The sequence below is a fragment of the Chiloscyllium plagiosum genome, unplaced genomic scaffold, assembly GCF_037043375.1.
Source record: "Chiloscyllium plagiosum isolate Xiang-an unplaced genomic scaffold, Cpla_swu_hap1 HiC_scaffold_10, whole genome shotgun sequence".
Lineage (NCBI taxonomy): Eukaryota > Metazoa > Chordata > Chondrichthyes > Orectolobiformes > Hemiscylliidae > Chiloscyllium > Chiloscyllium plagiosum.
Window position 1 is genome coordinate 11233493 of NW_028270148.1, and position 26585 is coordinate 11260077.

Sequence of the window (26585 nt, forward strand, 5' to 3'; positions counted from 1 at the left end):
GGTACACTGTACCCCAGGGTGCCATGGAAACTCAATCATTCAATATGGTTAAGACAGAAATTGATCGTGTTCTGGTACTAAAGGACATTGTGAGCTGAAATGGCAATGGGGTAGGTGATCTAAAATGTTTGAGGGACCAAATGGCCTCATCTTGCTCCCATGATTATCATTACAGCAAGAATCGTATTGCTCTCTCTGCTTTCCTCTTATTCTATCGCATTCTCCATCTCTCTCCCTTATCCCTCCCTTTGAATTGAATTAGCCTTATTGTCACATATCTCTCTTTCTCCCCCTCTCCACATTTTCTTTGTCTTCTCCTCCCGAGCCTCTCCCCTTTCTCCTTCCTCTCCTCTCTCTCTGTCTCTGTCTCCAGGGCTGGATTTCTCTGCAACCTGGAACCTTTCTCTCTCTCTCACACACACACACACTCAAACGTTGTCGCTCCAGTGACTGAGCTCAAAGCGTTAGGACAGCAAATGATTTGTTGGCTGTGTGTAGGAAAGTGTTAACCCGTGGACCATGAAACACCGAGGGGCAACAACAAGAGAGCCAGAGCAGGATATTGAAAGTTGACCAGTTTCTCTTTGTTCCACATGGTGAAGCCTGGGGCAGTGTATCCTGGGCTGGGGGTAGTCTCGCCTGCTGTCCTGTATCCCCCCGGGATTGATTTCCTCCCTTTGGTTTCTCCAGATCAGCTTTTTAACCTGGCAGGTGGTTCATAATGTGACGCTCCCAGCTCTCTCGGTGTGGGAGGGTAATTGCTATTAACAGATAGGATTACTACAAGAGGGAGGGACTGTTAGCGAGAAGGAGAGAGAGTTTCCTGTCTGCGTGAACTGCCTGAACTCAAACCCTGCAGTAAACTCCGCAAGATGCGGACGTGTTAAGCTGCCTCCCAATCTTCTACAGAGACAGAGAGCTGCATTATCCTGGCCCCGGCAACAATACCTTGGTGCTTTTATCTGACAGCTTATGTGGAGATGAATTTCTTCACCCTCTCCGTCCTGGTGCTAACACTCCAGCCGCCTCTCACTCCAGAAGGTAAGTCCTAACAGCTTTGCAATCTCTACCTTCCGGGAGCGAGAGGGGATCGTAATCGGGAGGGAGGGTCGCAATAGATGCAACTGTCCCCTCAGCCCTCAAGATAGACAGAGTGAAGGTGACACCAGCGGCAGAGCATTGCCTCAACCTGAGATTACATAACACACGCACACACAAACATAAATACAAGAAATGTTGTAGAAGGAATAGGTGCTGACATTATTTTCTGCTTCAGCTTTAACAGATTATCCATATGTGTATATACCAGAATGCAGGTGTTTATGTCAGCCCACCACCTTTTCAATTGACTCTTCCATCTGCTTGACTATATTTTTAAAAATCTACCTTTTTTTAAAAATCTTTTAATTAAACTTCAGTTCGTTTACGTTAAAGTACCTTCTGGTTCCCTTGAGCACAGGAGTAAAGATTTCTGCATCCCCCTCTCCACCCCCATCCCCTTGGAACAAGATATATCTCAAACAGCAGGCAGCTGCAGGGGGAGCTTTCAAAGCCGTCAGTACCAGAGATGAAAAGCTGATCGTGTTTCCTCAACAGGTGAAACTACTTCATTACCATTCCACATAACCTCAGGAATGTGACTGGGAGAGACAGCTCCTGGCATGGACTAGCTGCTTTGGTCAGTGTGGGATCTGCTGCCTGCAGTACTCTGGAACGACGCCCCTGATATAGTGACCAGTGTGCCTGTCAAATGGTCAAACAGAAATAGCACACTGTCATTGAGAGGGTGAGAACATGCTGTGGACAGTATGTTTCACAAAGGCGCTGCTGATCAAATCTACTGTGTGCACTGTCTGTTGGCCCCAGTTTCTTCCTAATTCACTCACGAGGTGTCAGAGCCAATGATAAGCCCAACATTGGTTGCCTATTGCTTTGAGAAGGTGGTGGTGAGCTGCCTTCTTGAATCCCTGTACTGTAGATACACCCACAATTCTGTTAGGGAGGGAGTCTTGACCCAGCCACACTGAAGGAATGGGGATATATTTCCAAGTCAGGATGATAAGTGGCATGGAGGGGATCTTGCATGTGGTGATGTTCCCATCTATCTGCTGTCCGTTCCCTTACAGATGATAGAGGATATGGATTTGCTGTATGCAGACCCTTTCAGATGGTACACACTGTGCATCTCTGGTTGAGGGAATGGATGTTGAGGGAACTGGATTAGATGCCAATAAAGTGGGCAGCTTGGTATTGAGCTTCTTGAGTGTTGCTGAAGTTGCAATCATTCAGAAAAGTGGACAATATAGCACCACACCATCATTACCATCTTCCAGCTGGTGGACTGGCTTTGGGGAGTCAGTAGGGTGTGTTAATCACACCAGGTTCCTAGCCTCTCACCAGTTTTCATGGCCACAGTGTTTACATGGCTAATCCATTTGCATTTCTGGTCAATGGTAATCCCAAAGATGCTGATAGAGAGAGGTTCAGTGATGGGAATGTCAATGGGAGATGGATAGATTCTGTTTTATTGGAGAGGCCCATTGCATGGCACACATATGGCACGAATATTCATTGACACCTAGCAACCCATGGTTGCTTATTTCAGTAAGGCATTTGATTAGATTCCCCATGGTAAGCTCATTCAGAAAGTTAGGAGGAATGGGATACAGGGAAATTAAGCTGTGTGGGTTTAAAATTAGCTGGCTGAAAGAAGACAGAATGGTAGTGGATGGAAAGTATTCCACTTGGAGGGCGCTGACCAGTGGTGTCCTGCAGATATCGGTTCTTGGGCCTCTGCTCTTTGCAGTTTTTATAAATGACTTGGATGAAGAAGTGGAAGGGTGGGTTAGTAAGTTTGCCGATGACACAACGGTCAATGGTGTTGTAGATAGTGTAGATAGTGTCGAGGGCTGTTGCAGGCTACAACATGACATTGACAGGATGCAGAGCTGGGCTGAGAAGTGGCAGATGGAGTTCAACCTGGATAAATGCAAAGTGATTCATTTTGGAAGGTCAAATTTGAATGCTGAATACAGGGTTAATGACAGGATTCTTGGCAGTGTGGAGGAACAGCGGGATCTTGGAGTCCATGTATATATATCCCTCAAAGTAGCCACCCAAATTGATAGGGTTGTTAAGAACGTGTATGGTGTTTTGGCTTTCATTAACAGTGGGATTGAGTTTAAGAGCTATGAGGTTTTGCTACCTGGTTACATCACGTTTGGAATATTATATCCAATTTTGGTTGCCTCATTATAGGAACGATGTAGCTGCTTTCGAGAGCATGCACAGGAGATTTACCAGGATGCTGCCTGAATTGGAGAGCTTGTCTTATGAAGTGAGGTTAAGTGAGCTAGGGCTTTTCATACTGGAGAGAAGGAAGAGAGGCGACTTGATAGAGGTGTACAAGGTAATGAGAGGCACAGAGAGAGTAGATAGCCAGAGACCTTTCCCCAGGGCAGAAATGGATGTCACGAGGGGTTGTAATTTTAAGGTGATTGGAGGAAGGTGTAGGGACGATGTCAGAGGTAGATTCTTTACGCAGAGAGTGGTGGGGCATGGAATGTACTGCCAGCGGTGGGAGTAGAGTCAGAGATATTAGGGACATCTAAGTGACTGCTGGACAAGAACATGGACAGAAGTAAATTGAGGGGGGTGTAGGTTAAGTTGATCTTAGACTAAGACAAATGCTCGGGACAACATCGTGGGCCAAAGGGCCTGTACTGTGCTGTTCTATGTACTGTGTAACCCAAACCTGTATGTTGTCCATATCTTGTTGCGTGGATAGACGGTTGGAGTATCTGATGAGTTTTGAATGATAGAGTACACTGTAAAACTTTGAGCAAATCTTTCTATTTCTGATCTAATGATGGAGCAAAGGTCACTGTTTGCGATGATTGGATGTAGAACATTATACCGAGTGGTTCTGGCAGAACCTAAACTGAGCATCAGTGAGCAGGTTAACACTGGGTCACTCTACTTGATAGCAGTGTTGATAACACCCGCCATCACTTTGCTGATGACTGAGAGTGAACCGTTGAGGTAGTAATTGGTTGGACATGATTTGCCTGTTTTTTTTACGGTTAGGGCATACTTATACAATTTTCCACATTGCCGGCAGATGTCTGTGTCCTAGATGTATTGCAACAGCTTGCCTATAAGATATGGCCAGTTCTGGGGTACAAGTCTTCAGTAATACAGCCAGAATGTTCTGAGACTCATCTGTTCCTATGTTGCAACAACAATTACATTTCATTGAGATGTACCAAGGACATAACAAAAGATATTCTATAACTGCTTATTGTTCGTCAGAAGAGGAAATATGATAATGTGTCTGTGTTCAATGTTACTCCGAAGATTACTTCTTTATTACAGTGCAGTTACTAACAGACTGAATACCAGAGACATAAGAACAGAGACGGGAGTGGACTTATTAGTTCCACTGTTTGGTTAGATCATGGCTGACCTGTGTGGTATTCACTGGTCTTAATGTAGTCTCAGTACAATGAGGAGAGAAAATGACCATAAGACATAGGAGCAGAAATTAGGCCATTCAGCCCATCGAGTCTGCTCTGCCATTCAATCATGGCTGAGAAGTTTCTCATACCCATTCTCCTGCTTTCCCTCCATAACCCTTGATCCCCTTGTCAATCAAGAACCTATCTATCTCTGTCCTAAGTATACTCAATGACCTGGCCTCCGCAGCCTTCTGTGGTGTTGTTATCCTGAACTTCCAGATGCCTGTCACTTTAATTCTCACCTTGAGGATCACTCTGACACCTCTGACCTGTTGCACTGTTGTTGTGAACTTCAACGTAATGAGGTACTTGACAACCTTTTGAGGACTCAGCATTAAATTCAGCAATTTCAGACCACAATTCCCAAGTTCCTGGTTTGTTTTCCTTTTGTTGCTTGTTTAGTTTTTCTTTGCTACCTGCTCCAGCCACTGCCTGTTTTGTCTTCTCTTGCCTCACTGCCATTCTCTTTAGCCCTGGAAGACTGACTCTTGGGTCACTCAAGCCTCTCCTAACTTTCACCCTATCACACCCTTTCCTTTTGTCCTTGACTCACCCCTGCCCCCCCCCGCCACTCAAAACTTTCCAAACTTATGCCATTTCTGAAGAAAGGGCACAGACCTGAAATGTTAACTCTGTTTCTCTTTCAATGCTGTTAAGCATAGCAATCATTTTCTGCTTTTATTTCTGATCTCCAGACCATGACGAAGCAATGAAACCATTAAGCCAGAAACTCAGTTAACGTTCTGGGGACCTGGGTTTGAGTGCCCCCCACCCCGCCCCATGGCAGATAGTGGAACTTGAATTCAACAAAACAAAATCTAGTATTACGAATCTACTGATGACTATGAAACCATTATCAGTAAGAACCCATTTGGCTCCCAAGTATCCTTCAGGGAAAGAAATCAGTCATTCTTACCCTGGTCTGGCCTACATGTGACTTGAGACCTTAGCAATGTGTTTGACTCTCAACTGCCCTCTGAAATAGCCAGGAAAGCCACTTAGTTCAAGGGCAGCTAGGGACGGGCAATGAACACTGGGCAGCCAGCCATGCTCAAGTTCCACAAGTGAATAATAAAAAAATCCACTGCATCCTGCTTTTCGATTAGTGTATCTCAACTCCATTAATATTCCTTTAGTTTCCTAACCCTCGACACCCCTACCTAACAAATATCTGTCCCCTCAGTCTTTCAAGCTCCAATTGTTTCCCAGGTTCTGTCGAGTTTTGGCAAGAATCCCAGATTTCCACAGACATTAATGTGAAGAAGTGATCAATAAATAATGTGATCAATTAATGTGATCAATAAATAACCTTGTTCTAATCACCAGAATCTATCCTCTGGCTCTGAGCTCCATCTGCTGAGGGGATTGTTTCTCCCTGACCACATTGCTCAGTCTACTTAACATGGAGTGGTTGGTAACAGTGATCTTGTTATAAAAGAATCTTTGCACCTCCCTCCTGTTCTACTGCGTGTGTCAACCTACGTTAAACAAAAATAAGGAATGGCTCTTACAACTGGCAAGGGAGCTTAAGACTAATTAAGCATTTGCAATAATGCATAGCATTCTGTGAGGGTTAGGTTGGAGAGAAGGGGCCTGATGTTGTTTGACCTGGGATGTTGGGAGGTGGAGAGAACTCTAGCAAAAATTCTAAAGCATCAGCCATTGTTCAGTCAGTAACATTCTGAGCCTTAAGTCAGAAGGTCATGGGTCCAAAGGTGAAGCACATCATCAGGCATCTCTGTGGCAGTACAAAGGGGTCGCTGCACTGTCAGAGGCAATATCTTTCAAACAATAGACTAAGCCCTCTCAGGTGGGCATAAAACGCTGAGGGTGTTCAGAGCTTGAGACTTCTCTGCCATGTCCAGCCCTTTGTTTGTGGGACCATTTACTTTATCCACTCAAGGAGTAAGGCGTTCAACAAGGTTCCCCATGGGAGACTGATTAGCAAGGTTAGACCTCACGGAATACAGGGAGAACTAGCCATTTAGATACAGAACTGGCTCAAAGGTAGAAGACAGAGGGTGGTGGTGGAGGGTTGTTTTTCAGACTGGAGGCCTGTGACCAGTGGAGTGCCACAAGGATTGGTCCTCTACTTTTTGTCATTTATATAAATGATTTGGATACGAGCATAATAGGTACAGTTAGTAAGTTTGCAGATGACACCAAAATTAGAGGTGTAGTGGACAGCGAAGAGGGTTACTTCAGATTACAACAAGATCTTGACCAGATGGGCCAATGGGCTGAGAAGTGGCAGATGGAGTTTAATTCAGATAAATGCAAGGTGCTGCATTTTGGGAAAGCAAATCTTAATACACTTAATGGTAAGGTCCTAGGGAGTGTTGCTGAACAAAGAGACCTTGGAATGCAGGTTCATAGCTCCTTGAAAGTGGAGTCGCAGGTAGATAGGATAGTGAAGAAGGTGTTTGGTATGCTTTCCTTTATTGGTCAGAGTATTGAGTACAGGAGTTAGGAGGTCATGTTGCGGCTATACAGGACATTGGTTAGGCCACTGTTGGAATATTGCATGCAATTCTAGTCTCCTTTCTATCGGAAGGATGTTGTGAAACTTGAAAGGGTTCAAAAAAGATTTACAAGGATGTTGCCAGGGTTGGAAGATTTGAGCGATAGGGAGAGGCTGAACAGGCTGGGGCTTTTTTCCCTGGAACATCGGAGGCTGAGGGGTGACTTCATAGAGCTTTACAAAATTATGAGGGGCATGGATAGGGTAAATAGACAAAGTCTCTTCCTTGGGGTGGGGGAGTCCAGAACTAGAGGACATAGGTTTAGGGTGAGAGGGGAAAAATATAAAAGAGACCTAAGGGGCAACTGTTTCACGCAGAGGGTGGTACGTGTATGGAATGAGCTGCCAGATGATGTGGCAGAGGCTAGTACAATTGCAACATTTAAAAGGCATCTGGATGAGTATATGAATAGGACGGGTTTGGAGGGATATGGGCCGGGTGCTGGCAGGTGGGGCTAGATTGGGTTGTTATATCTGGTCAGCATGGATGGGTTGGACCAAAGGGTCTGTTTCCATGCTGTCCATCTCTATGACTCTATGACTGTAAGTGCCGCTGGCTGGGCCTCCTTTTATTGTCCGTCTTTAGTTGTCCTTGAGATGGTGATGGTGAGCTGCGTTGAACCGCTGCAGTCCACGTGCTGGAGGTAGACCCACAATACTGTTAGGGAGGAACTTCCAGGATTTTGACTCAACGACACCGAAGGAACGGCGATATATTTCCAAGTCAGGTTGGTGAGGTGCTTGGAGGGGAACCTGCAGATGGTAACATTCCCATGTATCTGCTGCCTTTGTCCTTCCAGGTGGAAGGGGTCATGAGTTTGGAAGATGCTTTGTTGAATATTTCTAGATCTTGTGAAAAATGCCACTGAGCTTTGGTGGTGGAAGGCATGGATGTGGAGCCAGTCAAGTTATCTGCTTTGTCCTGGATGGTGTCGAGTTTCTTGAGTGTTGTGGAGCTGCACCCATCCAGACAATAGAGGAGTATTTCATCACACTCCTGACTTGTATCTTGTAGATAGTGGACAGGTTTTGGAGAGTCAGGAGGTGAGTCATTCACTGTGGTATTCCTAGTCTCTGACCTGTTCGTGTAGCTGTGTTATTTATGTGGTGAGTCCAATTCTGCTTCTGGTCAATGGTAACCAGAAAATAAACTTAGTGTAGAAATTGGCTTCAGGACATTACAACAGCAACTGCCTTTCAGATGTGACTACAAAACATTTTGGGATGTCGAATTGAATCTCCTGTCCCGTTATTAATAACACAGGAAGAGAGGAGAGTTTTCAGCATGGATCATTCTTATATTATGGAACATGTGGCAAATTGGCAATTAATCAGAGACAGCCTCGAGCAGTGAATGCTGTGTCAGTTTTCATTGGACAATTGGTGTCATTTCACTTTTCTACTGCTGCTGGAACACAAGAGTTAGTTGCTCGAGAAGAATAAAGGTTACATTATGCTTCAATCAGGAGTCAAACTATCCTGTGTAAATCTGTGTACTTCACCCCATCTCTGCAAGACAATGGGCTGGTCAGGGAAAGGCTCAAACTCAGAAGGCTGCCTGGACAGTTTCCATTTAGTTTATGCAGATGCCGATTATTATTTCTGTATCTTTGCACTCTCTTCCCTCGTAGAGGAGCGTGAGCTAATGGGAGCATTCACAGACTGCCAGGCTGCTGCATCAACATTCCTGCCATGTCTGTAACCACTGAACCATAATCTCCTGCCCTCCTACATTCCAGCCCTGGGACGTTCCTATTCTGCAGCGGCAGCCTGTGGCAGTACCTGTGAACAATGCAGAACCCACTACCAAAGTGAGTTATTGTGGTAAATAGTGTTTGTTGTGTTTAGAGGGAGGTTGGGTAAGTGCACGACAGAGAAAGGAATAGAACGGTGTGTTGGCTGGATCTGATAAAAAGCAGGAGGAAGGTAGTCGTAGAGTCATAGAGATGTACAGCACAGAAACAGAGTCTTCAGTCCAACTTTTCCAAGCTGACCAGATGTCCTAAATAATTCTAGTTCCATTTGCCAGCATTTGGCCCATATCCCTCTAAACCCTTCCTATTCATATACCCATCCTGATGCCTTTTAAATGCTGCAATTGTACCAGCCTCCACCACTTCCTCTGGCAGCCCATTCCATACACGTACCACTCTCTGTGTCAAAAGATTGCTCCTTAGGTCCTTTTTAATTTTTCCCTTTTCACCATAAGCCTATGCTCTCCGGTTTTGGACTCTCCCTACCCCAGGAAAAAGATCTTGTCTATTTACCCTATCCATGCTCTTCATGCTTTTATAGAACTCTATAAGTCACCTCTCAGCCTTCGACGCTCCAGGGAAAATACTGCGGAGTATAGATGCCAGTAGATACTAGTTGAAAGTTTGTGCGAAGATTTGTAGCTCGGGTGCTCGTTGCTGTGGTTCTGTTCGCCGAGCTGGAAGTTTTTAATTCGACTGGGACAACACTACTATCATAGGGCAAGCCAGACAGAGAACAGCCAGGGAATTCCTAGAGGCATGGCATTCATCCACAAACTCCATCAACAAACACATCGACCTGGACCCAATATACCAACCACTACAGTGGACAGCTGAAACTGACAACCGGAAGCAGCAGGGACAGACCACTATAAACACCGGAGGAAATATCAAAGAAGCGCTTCGCAGGAGGCTCCCAAGCACTGATGATGTCGCCTAGCCGGGGGACGAAATGTTTGCAACAAAAACTTCCAGCTCGGCGAACAGAACCACAGCAGATACTGGTTGAGCTAAATGGCCTGTCTTTGTGCCATAAACTCAATATAATCCTTACACCCAGCCAATAGAATGGGTTGATGGGTTATCCTGTGTGTTGGATTCAGGATTGGAATTAAGTGAGCAAGCAAAGCCCCTTCATTGAAGGAATGAATTTCTGCAGTAATTGGAGGGAATAGAGTTTTGTCACATGGCTCTTTCTGTCAACACCTGTCCTTGTGCCAACCAGAAGGGGTCCACTCCAGTTAAACGTAAATTTCCTCACCTGATTAGCCAGCCGGTTTCATCCAATATCTAAACCTTCCTTTCAGAATCACAGTCAATGTGGCTCCATACAGATAACTGATGCCATTTTAAAGTCACTCCTGACTGCAGGGTTGATCACGTAACTGTTAATTTTAACACCACACCTGCTTTACTAATGTCCTTTCGGAAAGGAAATCTGCCATCCTTACCTGGTCTGGCCTACATGTGACTCCGGACCCACAGCAATGGGGTCGACTCTTTAACTGCCCTCTGGGCAATAAATGCTGGCTTAGTCAGTGATACCCACATCCTGTGAATCAATAATTTAAAAAAAAAGATACTGGCCATTCGGCCCAACCGACCCATGCAACTCCCCTTGAGTGTCCTTCAGTCTTTCCTCATCTCAATCCATTATTTTACCATCTATTCCCTCTTCCCTCATTTCTTTATTTTGCTTCCCCTTAAATACAACTGTTCTATGAAATTTAACCTCTCTTTGTGGTAATGAGTTCCATACTTTTAATCCCTCTTTGGCTAAGGACCTTTCTTCCAGAATCCCTTTGGGTGTTTTGATGACTACATTGATGGTCTGTATTAATGCTTTTCCCCACAAGAGGAAACATCCTCTCGGTATCCAATTTATCAAAATATTTCATCATTGTAAAGGTTTCTGTTTTATGAAGCTCCTCAATTTCTGTTTTTCCAAAAGAGAAACAATGCCAGCCCAACAATCTTTTCCTGATATGTTCATCCACCCATCTCTGGGATCATTCTTGTACATCTGCTCTGGTCCCTCTCCAGTGGCTTCACACTACTTTTACAATGTAGCAACCAGACCTGCATTTAGTATCTATGCGTGATTTAACAAACATGCATTACCAGTTTTACACAATGTTTTCCCCTACCTTTCAATCCTATCCCTCTAGAAATAAACCCAGTGGTTGGTTTGTTTTGTGAAATGATCTTGTTTACCTGTGACATAACTTCTGGTCATTCATGTTTCTGTATTGTGAGATCCCATTGGTTATTTATCTGATTTAAGACTTTCACCTGATTAATGACCTCCCTATTCTTCCTTCCAAAATGCATCACCTCATATTTGTCTGTGCTGAACTTCATTTTCCAAAGATTTACCCTTTCTTCAGGTTTATTCAAGCTTTGTTGTAATTAATTGCAGACCCTCTTTACCTGGTTTGGTGTTGCTTCCAAATGTAGAAATGCTAGCCCAGATATAGGGAGGGGATGGAGTGGTGGGGATGTTATTGGGCTAGAAATCCAGAGATCCAGGCTGACATTCTGGGGATACAGGTTTGAGGCAGATTTGTGAAATTTTAAATTCAGTAAAAATCTGGTGTAATGATGACCACTATTGAATAATTGTCAATTGTTATAAAATCCTACCTGGTTTGCTAATGCCCCTTTAAGGAAGGAAATCCTGGCGGATGGTGAAATTTGAATCACCAAAAGAAAATCTGGAATTAAGAATCTACTGATGAAATCTACTCTGAAACGATTGCCAATAATCTGGCTCACCAATGTCCTTCAGGGAAGGAAATCTGCCATCCTTATTTGGTCTGGCCTGCATGTGACTTCAGACCCATAGTAATGTGGCTGATTCTTAACTACCTGCTGGAATGGCCTAGCAAGCCATTCACTTCAAGGGTCAATCAGGGATGACGGACAAACTTTGACCTTGCTCTTGATACCTACATCCTATGAAAGAATAAAAGTTAACCACATCGAGGCCTAACAGAATCTGACATGTTTCAATGAGAAGTCCACTCATTCTACAATACTCCAATTTACCCGGTCTCCCATCACAGCGCAACCCTCATCCTGGAGCTCCATTGAGTGAAACTTTGCTATACTGCCGTTTCTTTGACTAATACTGCAGGGTTTGGACTGGATAGCTTCTTAATATGACAATGTTTGCTTTGGTATGGTTTTACCTCATTCTAGGCATACTGACAGATTGGTTCCCTGGCCTTAGAACCCACACAATGTTCTTCCCTGTCTGGCGGCGTCTCGGAGAGAGCGAAGGCTGAGGATTGAACTGATTGAGGGTGCTCTCTTTGATAATGCCGAGGAGATGTTTTCATTTCTGGGGAAGCCATTAATATACAATAGTCACTCGAACACTCAATAGTGATTTCAGGAGAAATGTCTTTACCCAGAGAATGTGGAACTTGTGACGACATGGAGTGATACATTTCAGGGGAAACTAAACAAAGGAGAAAGGGGATGGATGGTTTTAATGTTAGTGGGAGATAAATAGGGGGAGGTTCATGTTGAACATAAACACTGATCCGCTTCACTGCTGTAAACTGGGGCTTTGGGTCTCCATCCCGCACAAGTGGAAATATCCCTAATCCACCAAGTCCTCTCCTCATTTGAAACATCCTGATCAGTTCATCCTGCACCACAGGAAACATCTGATCCGGATGCATCACAGCGTGATATGGCAACTGCTCTTACCAAGAAACTACAGAGAGTCGTGAACACAGCCCAGTCCATCACGCAAACCAGCCGCCCATCCGTTGACTCCATCCATACTTCCAGCTGCCTTGGGAAAAGAACCAACATAATCAAAGATCCCTCCCACCCCAGTTATACTCTCTTCCACCCTCTTCTGTCAGGCCGAAGATATAAAAGTTGTATACACGTACAAACGGATTCAAGAACAGCTTCTTCCCCGCTGTTATCAGACTTTTGAATGGACCTCTTAAATATTAATTCTGATCACTCTCTCTCTGCACCTTCACTGCTGCTGTAACACTGTATTCTGCACTCTGTTCTGCTACCCTGATGCACCTTGTATGGTACAATCTGCTTGTAAAGCACGCAGGACAACACTTTTCACTGTATCTCGGTACATGTGACCACAATGAATGAATGAATGAATCAATCAATCCCGTTCCTGGTGAAAAAAATAATTTTAAGACTCTCTGACTCTATCTTTGGTGGTGGTGTAAATCAGAACGAGCAGATAGCTGCCTCAAATAAGTATTTTGTGTAACATTTATAGTTTTTGCTACCACTTTGTTCAGTTTCTATCTCTTAGGAAGACATTGAATGTTTGGTGTGAGCACCACATTCCATGTCCCAAATGATATGGTTTAGCTTATTAGATAATGGGCTAGGCTCAAGGGGCTGATTGGTCTACTCTTGATCCTAATTTGTGCTTATGTATGTTCACTACTCTTAATTGAAGCACTAATGTATATTGTTGGTAATGTATGGTGGTACAGCAGTTACCTTAATGGACTAATAGAGCGGAAGGTTGAACCTGGAGTCCTGAATTCAAATTTAAAATGACAATTGGGAATTAGTTTCTTGTTGTTAAAGAAATTTGGGAATAAAAATCTGAAATTGATTGGGGTGACCATGAAACTGCCAGACTGTATGTGAAAAGTTGCCCGGTCACTTTAGCGAAGGAGATCTGTGGGCATTAACCTTTCCGGTCTATGTGTGACTCCAGATCCACAGCAAAGTGGCTGACTCTTAACTGCCCTGTGAGATCACCCAGCAAGCTGCATAGCCATATTGGGATACGCAAACGATGTTGGCCATAAGTCAGCTGTAGCTGGATGCTGTGAATGAACATGGACGAAATTGAAATGAAAGCTCCCAAGTCTATTTTAAATCCTCCCTCATGCTTTATTTTTTGTTGCCACAGGGAGTTCTGAGCCGCTTGCTGGAGCCTTGGCTGGATCAGAGATAGACAGCGATCAGGGACTAAGGGAGGTCCACTCATCCCTACACAGAGAGAAACGTTGTTCCTGCAGCAACATGCAAGACACAGAGTGTGTTTACTTCTGCCATGTAGGCATTGTATGGGTCAACACACCAGGGTAAGCAGTCTCTGCAGCCAATTAATTTGGCAGAATTTCTTTTTGTTTTACTCTGATTTTAGGAAGTTTCTGGTGGCATATAATTTGAATATTCCAGTGTTTTCCTGGTCCGCCTCCCATCTTCCATCTTCTGGATGCCTTGGCTTGCTCCAAATCCTGTTCATTCATCCCCTCCACGCTCAGTGATTGACATCTGGGCTTCCCAGTCCCAATTTGAAACTCGCTAACTTTCAAATCTTTCCATGCCCTCACCACTTTCAATCTCTATAAACTCCAGAGCCGACTAGGATCTCTGCGCTTCTCCAATTCTGACATTCCCTGTGCATTCGCCATTTCCAACGTTGCATCACTGGCAGCTGCACCAGGAATTCAGGAATCCCCCTCTCCGTCACCTCCTTTAGGATGCTTCTAAAACCCACCTCTTTGACTGAACTCTTAGTTTTCTGACCCGATGACTTTTGTTGAGTCTCACTATCAAACTGCACTTGATGCACAACCTGCAAAACCTCCTGGGGCGTGTTCACTTCTGCAGAGATGGAAGTTTTGCAGCTGCAGGTGATTTCCTGCTTCTGCTTTTGATTTTGATTTCCTTGCAAACAAAAGTGCTGTGTTTGCTTTTGGGTCAACGATCTACAAAGTGGGGAAGTTGTGCTAAACCTTTATAAAACACCCGTTAGGTTCCAGCAGGAGCACTGTGTCCAGTTCTGAGCATCAGATTGTTGGGAGGATGTTGAGATCTTCATCTAGATCATCTAGATCTAGGGACCAGTGTTCCCGAATAAGGGGTCATCCACATCAGACAAAGACGGAGGAGAGTCTTTGGAACTCTCTTCCTCAAAAGGCAACAGAAGCCAAATCCATGAATACTTTCAAGACAGAGATAGAAGGTAAGGAAGGGGATGGAAGGTTGATATGGGTAGGCAGGAACGTGGATTGATTGGAACAGCCATGATCTTAGTGAATGACAGAACAGACTCAAGGAAACGAGTGGCCTAATCCTGCCTCTAATTCCTATGTTTGTCTAACTTGTGGAAAGTGCAGAAGAGATGTGTGCTATCAATCATGTGGAGAGATTGGATAATCTCGAGTAATGAAGGTTAAAGTGAAATTGAATGAAGCTGTGTATGTGTAAAGTTGCGATAACCTTATCAGAAACACAGTAAATTCTGATTGTTTAAAAAAGAAATTGTTTCCACTTGGAGGAGGCGTAGTAATAAACTGGGAAAAGAAACAGAGGTGAGGTGAAAAGAACTGTTTTTTTTACTCGGTAAGTTGCGATGGTCTGGAATACACTGACTAATAGAGCGATAGAAACAGATTCATTTTTAGCTCTCAGATGGGAATTGGACCCTACAGTGCGTAAGTAGACCATTTTGCCCATCAAATAAACACTGACCCTCCAAAGCCCAACCTACTAAGATCAACCCCCCCTTCCATGTTTCCCATTGGCTAACCTAGCTCGCCTGCATATCCCAGGACACCACGGGCAATGTTTCATGGTCAATCCACCCAAACCTGCTCACCTTTGGACTGTGGGAGGAAACCCATGCAGACACCGGGGGAATATGCAAACTCCACACAAACAGATACCCAAGGCTAGAATCGGACCACAGATCCCTGGCACTGTGAGGCAGTGGTACTAACCACCGAGGCACTGTGCCACCCCCTAATATTTAAAAAGAACAAAAGTGTTGGCTGCTTCATGAGGGAATAATTTGTAGATGCCGGTGTTGGACTGGGGTGTACAAAGTTAAAAATCACACAACACCAGGTTATAGTCCAACAGGTTTAATTGGAATCACTAGCTTTCGGAGCGTCACTCCTTCATCAGGTGGTAATGGAGGGCGCAATCCTAACACAGAATTTATAGCAAAAATGTGTCGTGTGATGTAACTGAAATTATACATTGAAAAATTGATTGTCTGTTAAGCCTTTCATCTGTCAGAATACAGTGATAGTGTCACTTCTTTCATGTGTAAATCACAAAACCCTTTTTTTTTTAAAAAGTTGTATTCTCGGGTTAGCTGTTAACAATGGTGATAGTGAGACAATATGTGGGAATAACAGGGAAATGGGACTTATGGAGAACCCTTCTCAAAGAAGTCTGAGTGGAAAGGCCATGACCTAGTGGTATTTTTGCAGAAACGTTAATCCTAAGAATAAAAGCCGAAAGAACTGTGGATGCTGGATATCAGAAACAAAAACAGAAATTGCTGGAGAAGCTCAGCGAGTCTGTCAGCATCTATGGTGAGAAATCAGAGTTAACGTTTTGGGTCCAGTCACTCGACCAGAAACGTTAACTCTGATTTCTCTCCACAGATGCTGCCAGATCCGCTGAACTTTTCCAGCAATTTCAGTTTTTGTTATTAATCCCGAAACCCAGGTAATGTTCTGGGGACCTAGGTTTAAATCCTACCGGGATGGGGTTGGTGGAATATCAGTTCAATTAATGATGACCGTGAAGTTGTTGTTGACTGTTTTTAAAAAAAAATTGAAAATCCTATCTGGTTCATTAATGTCCTTGAGGGAAGGAAATCTGCCATCCTGACCTGGTCTGACCTACATGTGGCTCCAGACCTACAGCAACATGGTTGACTCTTAACTACCCCCTGGGCAATTAGGGATGGGCAATAAATGCTGGCAATTCCTATAAAAGTCTATGCTTGGTGCTTCTGACAATGTTATAGGAACTTTACACGTGTACCCGGTCCCTACCCAATGCATTCCTAAAACTGAGCGCACTGCCAGTATCATACTCCCATCTGTGAAGGTGCTTCTCAGAATCCTCACAATTCTCCAATGTTGGCAAAAGTGAGGACTGCAGAACTGGAAACCAGAGTTTTAGATCAGAGTGGTGCTGGAAAAGCACAGCAGGTCAGGCAGCATCCGAGGAGCAGGAAAATCGACGTTTCGGGCAAAAGCCCTTCATCAGGAATGGAGGCAGGAAGCCTGCAAGGTGGAGAGATTTATCCTGCCTCCATTCCTGGTGAAGGGCTTTTGCCCGAAACGTCGATTTTCCTGCTCCTCGGATGCTGCCTGACCTGCTGTGCTTTTCCAGCACCACTCTGATCTAAATTCTCCAATGTTGTACACTAAAGACTAAATACTTTTAGAAAATGCCCAAGCGTACACTTTCTAGTTTTATTTTGAACAATCACAGGGTCAAAAAGCAGCCCTTGACCTGACCTTTGCCACCTCTCCTCTTCTCCAACTTCTAGCTGACTGTGTTTACATTTGATTGCCCTGTTGGAAAAACTGGACCAAATTAGTAAGTACCTCAAGCAATGCATACAGCTGAGAAAGGAGTATCAAATTAAATTGTCATAAGCAGTGAAAACTGAACCCCCATCCTCAATATAATTTGATATTTTTTTTAATCAACCTGTTATTACACAACTCTGGAGTAAGGAGCACTTGAACTTAAGCCTCCGAGGCAAAAGTGGGGACTACAGATGCTGGTGATCAGAGTCAAGGGTCTGGTGCTGGAAGAGCACAGCAGGTCAGGCAGCATCCAAGGAGCAGAGAATCAGCATTTTGGGCAAAAGCCCTTCATCAGGAATGAGGATGAAGGGCTTTTGCCTGAAATGTTGATTCTCCTAAATCACCTGGCCCAGACCTAGGGGCACTACCACGACACTTCTATGCATTTTGGTGGGTGTTTCTCCAACACATGTTTGGAGATTCTATTACACACCTCTAGAGCAGATGGGACTACAATCTGTGCCTCCTGGCTTAGAGGCAGAGATGCTACCACTTCCCCACAATAGCCCTTAATGCATTTTGATACAATTCACTCACACAATTTATGAATTAGCTCTGACCCAACTTTCTGTTTTGTTGTCTTTGATTCTGAGGTAATTAATGTTTTATGGCCTGTAAATATTTAGGCATTAACAATCAGCTGAAATGGTCCAGTTTTATGTTAAATGGAAGCTAACCACAATCTTAATTTTAAAACAAAAAGTTACCAGAAATAATACTCATTCAACAGTGTCCTTTTTACCAGCTCAGTGTTTACAGCTTTATGAATGGAATATTTGAATGTACAACTTGCAAATCACAGGTTTTGCATGAGTGATATTTTCAGATCTAACATTCTCAGACTGACGTTTACGGTGTGACAGTGCGTGGAGTGACATATTCAGGTGTATTTACGGGTATCAAAATATGAAATACTAGAAACTGCAGAACAGTTCTGAGAGGGTCACGGGACCCGAAATGTTAATGCTGATTTCTCTCTGCAGATACTGCCAGACCTGCTGAGCTTTTCCAGCAATTTCTGTTTTTGTTTCTGATTAACAGCATCCTCAGTTCTTTTTATTTGGTATTTACAGGTGTGGCAATTTCAGATTTAATGTTCACGCCATTCTGAAAAAACGTTTTTCAACTAAAGAAAAATTGTGGCTTAATTTTCAAACTCATGATGTAAATCTTTGGACTGTATTTGGAGCGATTTAATTTTGTTAAAAAACATGCTGCAGTAATTTAAGTATGAAAGACTCCGGTGGTCAACCTGGGAATGGATGCAGACTCCTAATTAGAAAGGAGATCAAGTTCAAAAGACAGAACAATATCTTATATTTATAAAACACCTTTCACAATTTCAGGAGTGCTCTATAGCCTTTGATGTTTTTGCACAATAATAAATTGCAAAGTTATGAAAATGTTAGCTCCTGTACATAATCACATCTCTTTCCACCCCTCATCTGTCTCTAAATTACATTTACTTACAGTGTGGAAACAGGCCCTTCGGCCCAACAAGTCCACACTGACCCTCCGAAGAGCAACCCACTCAGACCCATTCCCCGACATTTACCCTTTCACCTAACACTATGGGCAATTTAGCATGGCCAATTCACCTAACCTGCACATTTTGGGACTGTGGAAGGAAACCGGAGCACCCGGAGGAAACCCACGCAGACACGGGGGGAATGTGCAAACACCACACTGACAGTCGCCTGAGGTGGGGATTGAATCCGGGTCTCTGGCGCTGTGAGGCAGCAGTGCTAACCACTGTGCCGTCGTGCTGCCCACAATATCCTTCCAAAACGTGCCGCCCACAATATCCTTCCAAACCTTTCCTATTCATGAACTTAACCAAATGTCTTTTAACCATTGTAACAAAACACACATCCACCACTTCCTCTGGAAGTTCATTCTACACACAAACCACTCTCTGTGTAAAAAAGAAAGTTGTCCCTCATGTCCATTTTAAATCTTTCTCCTCTCACCTTGAAAATATGCTCCCTCGCTTTGAACTTCCTCCACCCTAGGGAAAAGGCTTTTGTGATTCACCTTATCTGTGCCCCTCATAATTTCATAAACCTCGCCACAGTTACCCCTCAGCCTCGCCATGGTTACCCCTCAGCCTCCTACGGTCCAGTGCAAAAAGGTCCCAGCCTATTTTTATGACTCGAATCCTCCATTCCCTTGACCCTACCTCTGCCATACTCTCAAGCAGTACATTCTGGGCCTGAGCCACTCCCTGTATGAGTTGCATATACTGTCACGTTGTGTTTGCTTCCTTTGCCAGTTACTTGAAATCTGTGTCCTGTCAGCCATTCCTATGGCTGGAAAAGATGTCAGCCATTTTGAAAGTGTAGCAGGGAATACTACCTGTGTAATTATCCATTCCCCGCCATTAACCTGATTGCTGTTTGTAGGAACATGCTGCTGTCCGCAAGTAAACTTCTGAACTTTATAAATACTCAACAATCTGTGAGGTGCTTTAAGAGGTTCTAGGTTTGTAGAAGCTGCTATATCAATGGGAATTCTTTTTTTTTGGCAAGATGAGTCATAGAGATATACAGCACGGAAACAGACCATTCGGTCCAACTTGTTCATACTGATCAGATATCCTAAATTAATCTGGTCCCATTTGCCATCACTTGGCCCCTATTCCTCTGAACTAATCCTATTCATAGATCCATCCAGATGCCTTTTAAATGTTGCAATTGTCAGACTTACTGCTCCATTTCTTCACCTCCCACATTGTATCTGCTTTGTCTTTCTTCCTCCCTTTTTCTTAAAGTGCTGTTGTGTTGAACTTTTTTCAAAGTTCCAAAACAATGCAACAGCTTATAAAACAGTAATTACTGTGCCAAATATTCAAGGAAATCAGCTCCGATACTGAAAATATGGACATATGAAGATATATGGATCCATTACAGGTAATGAGCTTCTGCATTTTAACTTCTTTATAGACTCAAATACACATGCGTTTATAAAATATGCACATACATAAATAAACCTGCAGTCAAGGATGAACACTTATGTACATCAATCTCATACTGTTTGCGACAATGTTTTGCAGGGTGGGGTGTTTTGTCTGTGGACTTTATTTAAAATCATAAATCAACTTTCCTTGTATTGAGGTATTTTTGTGATGGTCTAATTATATCCTTTGAGCAGCCAGGCATCTGTGGAAGACCACAGAAATATCGCTGCAAGGTACAAATTGTACAGTCTGTTATTACAGTGAAAGTGGGGAGAGAGGAAGAGTGCAGATGCTATGAGTATTCATTCATTTGTTCGTTCAGTCAATCCACGGGGTTTCTGCATAATATCAAACCTGATGCAATAGAGAGGGGAATTGATTTCTCATCTTTCAGAGAGACTGAGGGAGGAAGTCTAATGAGTGAGACCTCTTGTCCTTTACAAAACTTATGCACTTTCTCCGATTGAAAACAAATTTTGTATTCAACCGGAGAAGTTTGTAAACTCAGGACAACGTAAAGCACTTCACATCCCACATTTGAAAGTTCCGTCACAGTGGTTAAACGTTTAAGACTCTTACAGGCCTCGACAGGGTAGATGCTCGATGACTTGAAAGGTTATCGAAAGATATTGATTCTGAAAAAGTTAATTACAATTTTCCATTAACTCTTCACAGTCTGGTGATGGCGAAATGGTAAGTCCCAAACCAGCCTTTGCAGGGAGTTGGTGTGTTTTATACAGCTCTTGAGAGTCCTAGTAATTATGCCTGACTAATATAATTTATACTTATGGCTAGAATGCAATCAGCTGTCTCATTAATAAGACATGTGCCCCTTCTAATTAGATTCCCCAGTGATCTACCTTCAGACTATTAGACATGCCCAAGGATAGGTTATGTTGAGAAATTAAACAAATTAGGCCTGTTTTTTTCTAGAGATAAGCAGTTGAGGAATGATCTGATTGAAGTCTTCAACGTTTTGGCAGGATAGATAATGATAAACTATCTCCACTGATTTAGATTCTAGAACTGAAGGGATAGTCTGAAAATTAGAGCCAGACTATTCAGGCAATAGTAACAAAGAGGATTGATGAGAGCAGAATGGTAGATGTGATCTATATGGACTACAGTAAGGCATTCGACAAGGTTCCCCATTGGAGACTGGTTAGCAAGGTTAGATCGCACGGAATACAGGGAGAACTAGTCATTTGGATACAGAACTGACTCAAAGGTAGAAGATAGAGAGTGGTGGTGGAGGGTTGTTTTTCAGACTGGAGGCCTGTGACCAGTGGAGTGCCACAAGGATCGGTGCTGGGTCCTCTACTTTTTGTTATTTACATAAATGATTTGGATGCGAGCATAATAGGTACAGTTAGTAAGTTTGCAGATGACACCAAAATTGGAGGTGTAGTGGACAGCGAAGAAGGTTACCTCAGATTACAACAGGATCTTGACCAGATGGGCCAATGGGCTGAGAAGTGGCAGATGGAGTTTAATTCAGATAAATGCGAGGTGCTGCATTTTGGGAAAGCAAATCTTAGCAGGATTTATACACTTAGTGGTAAGGTCCTGGGGAGTGTTGCTGAACAAAGAGACCTTAGAATGCAGGTTCATAGCTCCTTGAAAGTGGAGTCTCAGGTGGATAGGATAGTGAAGAAGGTATTTGGTATGCTTTCCTTTATTGGTCAGAGTATTGAGTACAGGAGATGGGAGGTCATGTTGCGGCTGTACAGGACATTGGTTAGGCCACTGTTGGAATATTGCATGCAATTCTGGTCTCCTTCCTATTGGAAAGATGTTGTGAAACTTGAAAGGGTTCAGAAAAGATTTACAAGGATGTTGCCAGGGTTGGAGGAGCTATAGGGGGATGTTGAATGGGCTGAGGCTGTTTTCCCTGGAGCGTCGGAGGCTGAGGGGTGACCTTATAGAGGTTTACAAAATTATGAGGGGCATGGATAGGGTAAATAGGCAAAGTCTTTTCCCTGGGGTGGGGGAGTCCAGAACTAGAAGGCATAGGTTTTAGGTGAGAGGGGAAAGATATAAAAGGGACCTAAGGGGCAACCTTTTCACAGAGAGGGTGGTACATGTCTGGAATGAGCTGTCAGAGGAAGTGGTGGAGACTGGTACAATTACAACATTTAAGAGGCACTTGGATGGGTATATGAATAGGAAGGGTTTGGAGGGATATCGGCCGGGTGCTGGCAGGTGAGACTGGATCGGGTTGGGATATCTGGTTGGCATGGACGAGTTGGACCGAAGGGTCTGTTTCCGTGGTGTACATCTCTGACTGTAAAGCATTTCGATATGAAAATGGTGACGGATGTTTGGAACTCCCTTCCACAAACAGCAGTTGATCCATTATTAACTTTAATCCTGAGATTGAGAAAATTGTGTTAAACAAAGGTAGTAAGGGATAAGGGCCAAAGGCAAGTGAATTGAGTTAGGCCACAGATCAGCCAGGATCTCATTGAATCGTGGAACAGGATCAAGGCGCTGAATGGCCTCCACCTGTGTTTGTCTTTTCCTGTTGTTATCCTGAAGGCTGTGATCAGATCACCCTTTAACCTTCTAAATTCTAGAGAATAATTTATTGAATAATTCCTTGTAATTTAACCGAGGCCATGTTGAAGGTAGATTACTGTGCAGACTAAACAGAAGAGGATACTCCCATATTGCTGTGACCTCGACACAGCATACAGAGAAGAGAATTGGTCGTGTGAATGACTTCACCAACCCTTACCCTCGGCCAGGTTGGCACAAACCATGAAGTGCCAGCACTACCAATCAGGACAAGTGCCTCAAAGTCCACCTGAGACAATTAGCTTGGCTTTATTGAGTTACCAAATATCCAAAAGCAGCACCTGGTCCTGTGGCAAGGGAAGGTGCCTCAGCAATTTACTGGAATTATTGGAGGAAATGGGGACAATGCAGTTATTTGCATTGACTTGGATAATCTGATCTGTGGATCCTCGGAAGGTCAGCTTTTATGAGGCTATCACCATTGGGCTAAGGAGGTGGCAGGGGCGGGGAATATTTGTAGAAGACCTAACATTAATCAGAATAGTTGACTGCCAGGATAACTGTAACAAATGTCAGGGCAATGCAGTAAATATACATCAGAAGACGTTTCGTGAGGAGGAATGGGAGGTGATGCATTTCGGAAGGGTGAATGAGAAAGCGACATCGTTTCAGGATTTGTAGGACTTTTCAAAAGTTACCAAAAGTGACGGAACCACGAGGCACGTGGGACAGGTGATCGACAGTGAAGAGTATTTGAGAATAGTTTTTACCTGAGGTTGTGGATGACCTTGTTGACTTCAGGGATGAGCTGGTAAGTTTGTTTGCAGCTGTTTCATCACTGTGCTGGGTAACCTTCAACAGAGGCACACTGATGATGTTACCTAGAATGGGGGCAAAACATCAGCAAACTAACTTACCAGCTCAGCGAGCAAGTCAACGACCTTGATCAACAGTCTCCATCCGTAATCAGTGGGAATTAAAGGTTGGGAAAACAGCGTTGGACTGAAGCTAAATGAAAAGGAGTAAAGAAGAGGGAGTTAGGGATTCGGGAACATACTCTTTTGAAAGAGAGCTATTGGTTTAGCGACAATTTGAACCAACAGCAAAGGAGGTATTGGCATAAAGTTACCACAGTTCTGACCATTGTTGCCCTGATTTTCCAGCAATAATCCAAAAACAGAAAGTGCTTAGCCATCTAACATTATTTGCCGTGATGCGGATGATTGTCATGGGGATTACAGTGGCCATAGCAATGATGGTGGTCATCATGATGATGGTGACTGAGAGTGTGGTGGAGATGGACATGGTGAAATTGGTAGGCATGGTGATTATAATAGCTATGGTTTTTATGGTGGTCATGGCGACGGTGGTGAACAGTGTAACAGTAGTGGCCATTGTAAAAATGATGGCAGTCATGGTAATGATGGTGGCAATCATGATTACCCTGATTATGGGGATGATGGAGCAAGGCTGGTGGCCATGGTGATGGTGATGCACAGCAGGTCCGGCAGCATGTGAGGAACAGGAAAATCAATGTTTCGGGAAAAAGCCCTTCATCAGGGCTTCCTGATGAAGGGCTTTTGCCCGAAACATTGTTTTCCTGCTCCTCGGATGCTGCCTGACCTGCTGTGCTTTTCCAGCACCACTCTAATCTAGACTCTGATCTCCAGCATCTGCAGTCCTCACTTTCACCTTTTGATGATGGTGATGACAATAGCAATGATGGCGACAATTCACAGGACCTTTGGAATGAGATTAGTAAGTGAAGTATATGCACTGTACACATGGGTCTGGTGCACCAGGAGACAACCGACACGACACCTAATTGGGACCTTATTGCAGTCATGTAACTGAAGAGATTGACAAATCAACATGCAACTCACTGGCCTTTGTGAATCCCTCAAAGGTTTAGTTGTAAATGTTTCCAAGATGATGCAGAGAAATCCCCCAATTCTCAACCATCGTGTCCAGACCACAGACACAACTGGCATGAATCCTTTCCGTTCCATTATTATTCAACATTTCTGATGCTGAATCCAAAGTTAATTCCAAATCTTGACTATTAATCACTCTGCAAAGCTGTGGTGACCCAGCCAACTACTGAATGACTGAAATAATTATCACTTTAAAAAGAAACCTCCCATTTTACATCATGTGCATCATAAACTGTGTTATGATGATGTTATTTGAAGCACAGTTTTTTAAAATTCATCTGTTGGCTCCTTCTAAATGATTTGAATTATAAGTTCAGCGTTGCAGAGATGAACTTTGTACTTTTTTTAAATTCACGGATGGAATGTGGGTCACTGGCTTGGCCCAGCATTTATGGTCTGTCCATAGTTGCCCTGGAGTAGGTGGTTTTCAGCTGTCTCCTTGAATCACTGCAGTTGGGTGGCTCAGTGGTTAGCACTGCCGCCTCACAGCACCAGTGACCCGGGTTCAATTCCTGCCTGAGGCAACTGTCTGTGTGGAGTTTGCATATTCTCCCCGTGTCTGCGTGGGTTTCCTCCCGCAATCCAAAAATGTTCAGGTCAGATGGATTGGCCATGCTAAATTGCCCCGTAGTGTTCATGGATGTGTAGATTAGGGGCATTAGTTGGGGGAAATGTAGAGTAACAGGGTAGGAGCATGGGTTTGGGTGGGGGGGGACGATGTGGACTTGTTGGGCCAAATGGCCTGTTTCCACACTGTAGGGATTCTGAGCGTCCATATGCTGTAGATAGACCTACAATATCATTGGAGAGGGAATTCCTGGATTCTGTCCTAGCGACAGTGAAGAAATGGTTATATATTTCTAAGTCAGGATGGTGAGTGGCCGGGAGGGAACTTGAAGGTGGTGGTGTTCCCACGTATCTGCAGGCCTTCTCCTTTTGGATGGGAATGGTCATGGATTTGGAAGTTGCTGTCAAAGGGTCTTTGGAAAATTTTTTCAAGTTTTGAAGATTCAAAGTGGAAATGGACAGACAGATCTTTAGGCAGTAGGGGCATTGAGGGTTATGGGGAAAGGGCAAGGAAGTGGAGTTGACAATTATCAGATCAGCTGTGATTTCACTGAATAGCAGGACAGACTCAATGGGCTGAATGGTCTACTGCACCATATCTTATGGCCTGGTGAATTAACTGATTAAAGTTTAGAATAATTAAGAGGTGTGATAGGACCTTAATCATCTTAAAGACATCAGTTATATTGTGATTACTCTTCAATATTTTGAGGAACTGCAAACCTAGCCCAGCAGGGTCTGGGAGAGTGAGGTGCATCAGGTCCCAATAACTGGGATCTTGGACTTGAGGAACATATTGTGCACATGTGGAGCTGCTGTGTTCAGCTCCCAGGCCAGTGAGCCAGGCCCAGGGTATCACCATGAACTATGATTTCTGTCCAGGCACCTCTCTCTCAGCCCCTGTAACATTTCAGGTAATTAAAAGTGTCCTTCTCGCTATTGTTACCTACAACAAAGACAGATCGCTAATCACCAGACTGCAGCCCGAAACCTCGATTCTCCTGCTCCTTGGATGCTGCCTGATCTGCTGTGCTTTTCCAGCACCACACTACGACTGGAAAAGATATCAGGTATAAGGCACCAAAATCAAATGGGATTTGCCAAAGTAAATGGGGTAAGTTTCTAGGTTTCTGAGAGGGTGTTACAGTTTACTCAAGGTGTCCAGGTTGCTGTGGGATCAAACATCTCGCAGCCTGAAACCATCGGCAGTGGCAGTGCCAGCTTGAACTTTCTGACCATCTCCCAGTTGGCCAGGAATCTCTCCTGTTCTTACAGCGATGTGCTACTCATGTACGTTTGGCCCTCAGTGCATTTGGCTGTGATTCTGAACACACCTTTCTTTTGGTCATCATGTCCTGGTGAGGGGTTCAATCTGTCTTTGTGACTACACCACAAGTTCCCGTCCGAGTCACCGACTAGAGAGCAACAATTTCAACTTCGCATCGAGAGAAGGAAAGAAAAGGGG

At 43.9% G+C, this 26585-nt stretch overlaps 1 protein-coding gene across 2 annotated transcripts in view; it reads left to right on the plus strand.

The window, feature by feature from the left end:
• Nucleotides 1-526: 526 nt before the first annotated feature.
• The window catches only part of LOC122553200 (endothelin-1), a 33028-nt gene continuing 6969 nt past the window's right edge, over nucleotides 527-26585 (plus strand). The window contains exons 1-2 of one of the 2 annotated variants that reach the window (XM_043696798.2): nucleotides 527-1041; nucleotides 13711-13885. In XM_043696798.2, coding sequence (XP_043552733.1) covers nucleotides 981-1041; nucleotides 13711-13885 — 236 coding nt within the window. In that variant the 5' untranslated portion in view covers nucleotides 527-980. The remainder of the gene's footprint in view (nucleotides 1042-13710; nucleotides 13886-26585) is intronic. The other variant, XM_043696797.2, reaches the window with a different exon arrangement.